The following is a 3,017-nucleotide window of genomic DNA, read 5'->3' as shown; positions in this document are numbered from 1 at the left end:
CTATTGGGATAGATACAATGCACAGTTCCCGGACTAGCTGGTAAGCCTAAGTGATGCACTCCGTTCCGATTCAATGTGGATTGACGTGGATGGCCTTTGACTTTTCAATATCTGGCAGAAACCTGAATTCCTCGAAAGCCAGGATCCTGTTGATGGGTCCTTTTCAAAAGCGAAGAATTTTTCTATTTTTATTTCATATAGCAAAGTTTTCAATCTTTACTTTGTGTCTAAACCTGAGCCGAGAATAGCTTCAACAGATTAATGTTATTACAAAATAAGTCGTATGAAATTTGAGCCGAGATTTGCCTAAACAGATTGTTGTTATTACAAAATAAGTCATATGAAATTGTTGTTAAGAAGGCTATTGTAGCTAGCAAGGCCAAATAAAATCTATGTTTTTTTAAATGTGCCTTGTTGAGTCCAATTAAAATATATCTTTTTGTCTATGTGCCTCGTTGAGACTTCTGCCCCCAAACACTCACGTGACATAATTTTGCGAGTTTAAAAACTTGCCTTTTTTTGGGTCAAATGACTTTTCATTAAGTGTATTGAAATGGAAAACATAAGTTCGTATCTTTTGAAAACACAAACACCACGTGACGCTGACATCAACTTAATTTCAGCAAGTTGATGTCAACTTTTGGTGGAAACTGTCGCATATCGAAGCCAGTTTTTAGACATTGGTTTCTTTTAACAAACGCATGGTCAGGGAATTCTTGTTTCCTACTTCACATTCTTGTTTGCTAAAGAATCAAAGCACGCTTGTTGAAAATCAAATCAAATAATCATGTTTTTATTTCGAGGCGAACAATTTAGAAAGTACTTTATTAATTCTTTCATACGAACATGACAATTTGAAAGATATATGGGGAACAAGGGGTCTTCTTCATGTTTGATCAACAAGCAATAGGTTGGTAAGCGAGTTACAAAGATTTTGGGGGGGAAGGCTGTATAACCAAAGTCACGAACAACACGTTTAGGTAATCAATTTGGTGGAGTCACGAAAACTAAGCATCTAATCTAGAATACCATGCTGGAATCGAAAGGCGACTTCGGGTTGTTGATTTCGTCGTTGATTAGGTGTTGATAGAACCTGCGGGCACAGTTCATGAGGCGCATCGCAGTTCCACGTTTGATACCCATACGTACCAAGTCTTCTAAGCCGGTTTCTTCAGGGTATAGAAAGGCGTCGAAGCGGTCTATGTCGTTTTCTAATAGGATCCTACATGCCTCGTCACTGCTCTGGACTCTGACAGCGCAAAAGCCCATGTAATCTTCCATGGTCGCGTAGCACCGAATTCGCTCGAGGTCATATATATCAACTACTATCTCGTAGCCTTGTGCTTCGGAAATAGTCCCAATGGTGATGGGTGAAACTGGCTTGCTCATCGGTTTGCTAGTCGTGAGGGGCGTTTGCATAGATACCGGCTTTTTGAGATCAGTCCACTCAAATCCTTCGACCTTGGGGGGTACTTCGAGGGTCACCTCGGCCGGTTTCGCAACCTGTAAACAAGGATATCAGTCTTTGGTCATCAAAGTCAAACATAGATCGAACAACTTACCATTTGCTCAGCCCAAATGCCCAAAAGCTGGAAGTTCATAGGCATGACTTTGGTAACATCGTCATGCTTATAAACTCGCCATCCTTCCGCATTGTTGTTGTTGGCAGTGCTATACTTTAGCATTAATGCTGCCAACGCGGTGTCGACCGGGTCGATAGGGGCAGAGTGAGCTAGGTCAGAATTGGTGGTAGCAACATTGTCGGTAATGTTCTTTGCCTGTAATTGGTGTTGACCAATAGAAAGAAGCTAACAAAGACATAGTACTTTGTCAGCTTCGTAGTTCGCAATGGTCAACATCGAGAGACCTGGACTTACCCGTTCGGCCTCCAATTTTTTCTTACTTGGGTCTTCCATTTCTGTATCAAAGCCTGCAACCTTTTTTGGGTTATTCAAAACCGCTGTGTAAAACAACTGCAAATCGCCGTCGCTATCAATTTCAATCTCTGCCGCTTTGTTGTAGATGTCGTGAGTATTGATATAGGCGTAAATCCGGACCGAGTTGGTAGAATCGGCGGCTTTAAATATGAAACTGTTACCCTCGGAGTTCTTGCCCATTTGGTCAGATAGTTCGAAGAGGCGAGCCTTCAAGTCGGAGAATGAAGTATTGTTCAGATCCATACGAAATTTGCGGGCCTTGAAGGTGTGCTTATACATCTTCGGAGCGCGATTTTTAGCTACCGTGGGTCCTCGAGTCGGATCCACGCCTTGTCGTGAATGAACGACGAACTTGAGCATCATGTCATGCCATTCCTCAGGCTCTTCTTCAGCGTCTTCTTCTGTGAAGAGCAATCATCAGTGACAATCACAATAATAACTTGTAAAGGTAACATACCTTCATCGTCTTTAGGAGTATCATCTAACGGCTCCCAAGGCATGTTAGTGCGGCCGTCGTCGTCGTCGTCGTCTTCGCCAGGGTGGTCAATACTTTGATTAGACATATGGATTGGGGACGGGGCTCCAAAGGATTCGAAAGATTGTCCACGACGGTTGTTGGTGTTGTGGTGAGAACTTTCAGATTCCAAAACAAAAAGTTGTTGAGAATTTTCATGACCCGCGACTTGAGAATCCAAAGATCCAAACGAAAGATTATCAGGATTTTGACGACTGAGTCCTTGATTCATCATGTGAGGAGTGTGAACCAAGTGTGAACCATCAAAGTGGTTACTTGGATTTTCGAAAGAATCCTGAGTCGAACTACGAGTAAGATTATGAATTCCGTCAGATTGATCCGGAAAGCCGTTTCTCGGGGTCGGCGAAGGAGTCATGAAAGCGGTGTTAGAGCCTCGATGGTGGGAAGTGGTAAAGTCCGGAGGAGTCGGAGGTGGGGCACGCTGTTGAGTCCATTGGCACCGGCTGGCCTGATGATAGAACACCTCTTCACCTGGGGTGACCGTACTTGGCCTGGTGATTCGAAGTGATAGTGAATCAGTTCATTAGTCCGGTTTCATGGATTTG

The 3,017-nt window shown here is 43.2% G+C and overlaps 1 protein-coding gene across 1 annotated transcript; it reads right to left on the bottom strand.

The window, feature by feature from the left end:
- Positions 1–227: 227 nt before the first annotated feature.
- Positions 228–2,963, bottom strand: MELLADRAFT_114747 (uncharacterized protein; the record flags this gene model as incomplete). Its single annotated transcript, XM_007419758.1, has 7 exons — positions 228–390; positions 483–574; positions 847–947; positions 1,227–1,503; positions 1,563–1,808; positions 1,878–2,338; positions 2,395–2,963. Coding segments are annotated over 7 exons (1,909 nt in total), but the record flags the coding sequence as incomplete, so codon positions are not given.
- Between the last annotated feature and the right edge of the window lie 54 nt (positions 2,964–3,017).

The sequence above is a fragment of the Melampsora larici-populina genome, assembly GCF_000204055.1.
Source record: "Melampsora larici-populina 98AG31 unplaced genomic scaffold MELLAscaffold_483, whole genome shotgun sequence".
NCBI classification, from domain to species: Eukaryota; Fungi; Basidiomycota; class Pucciniomycetes; order Pucciniales; family Melampsoraceae; genus Melampsora; species Melampsora laricis-populina.
This window is presented reverse-complemented; position numbering and strand designations above follow the sequence as displayed.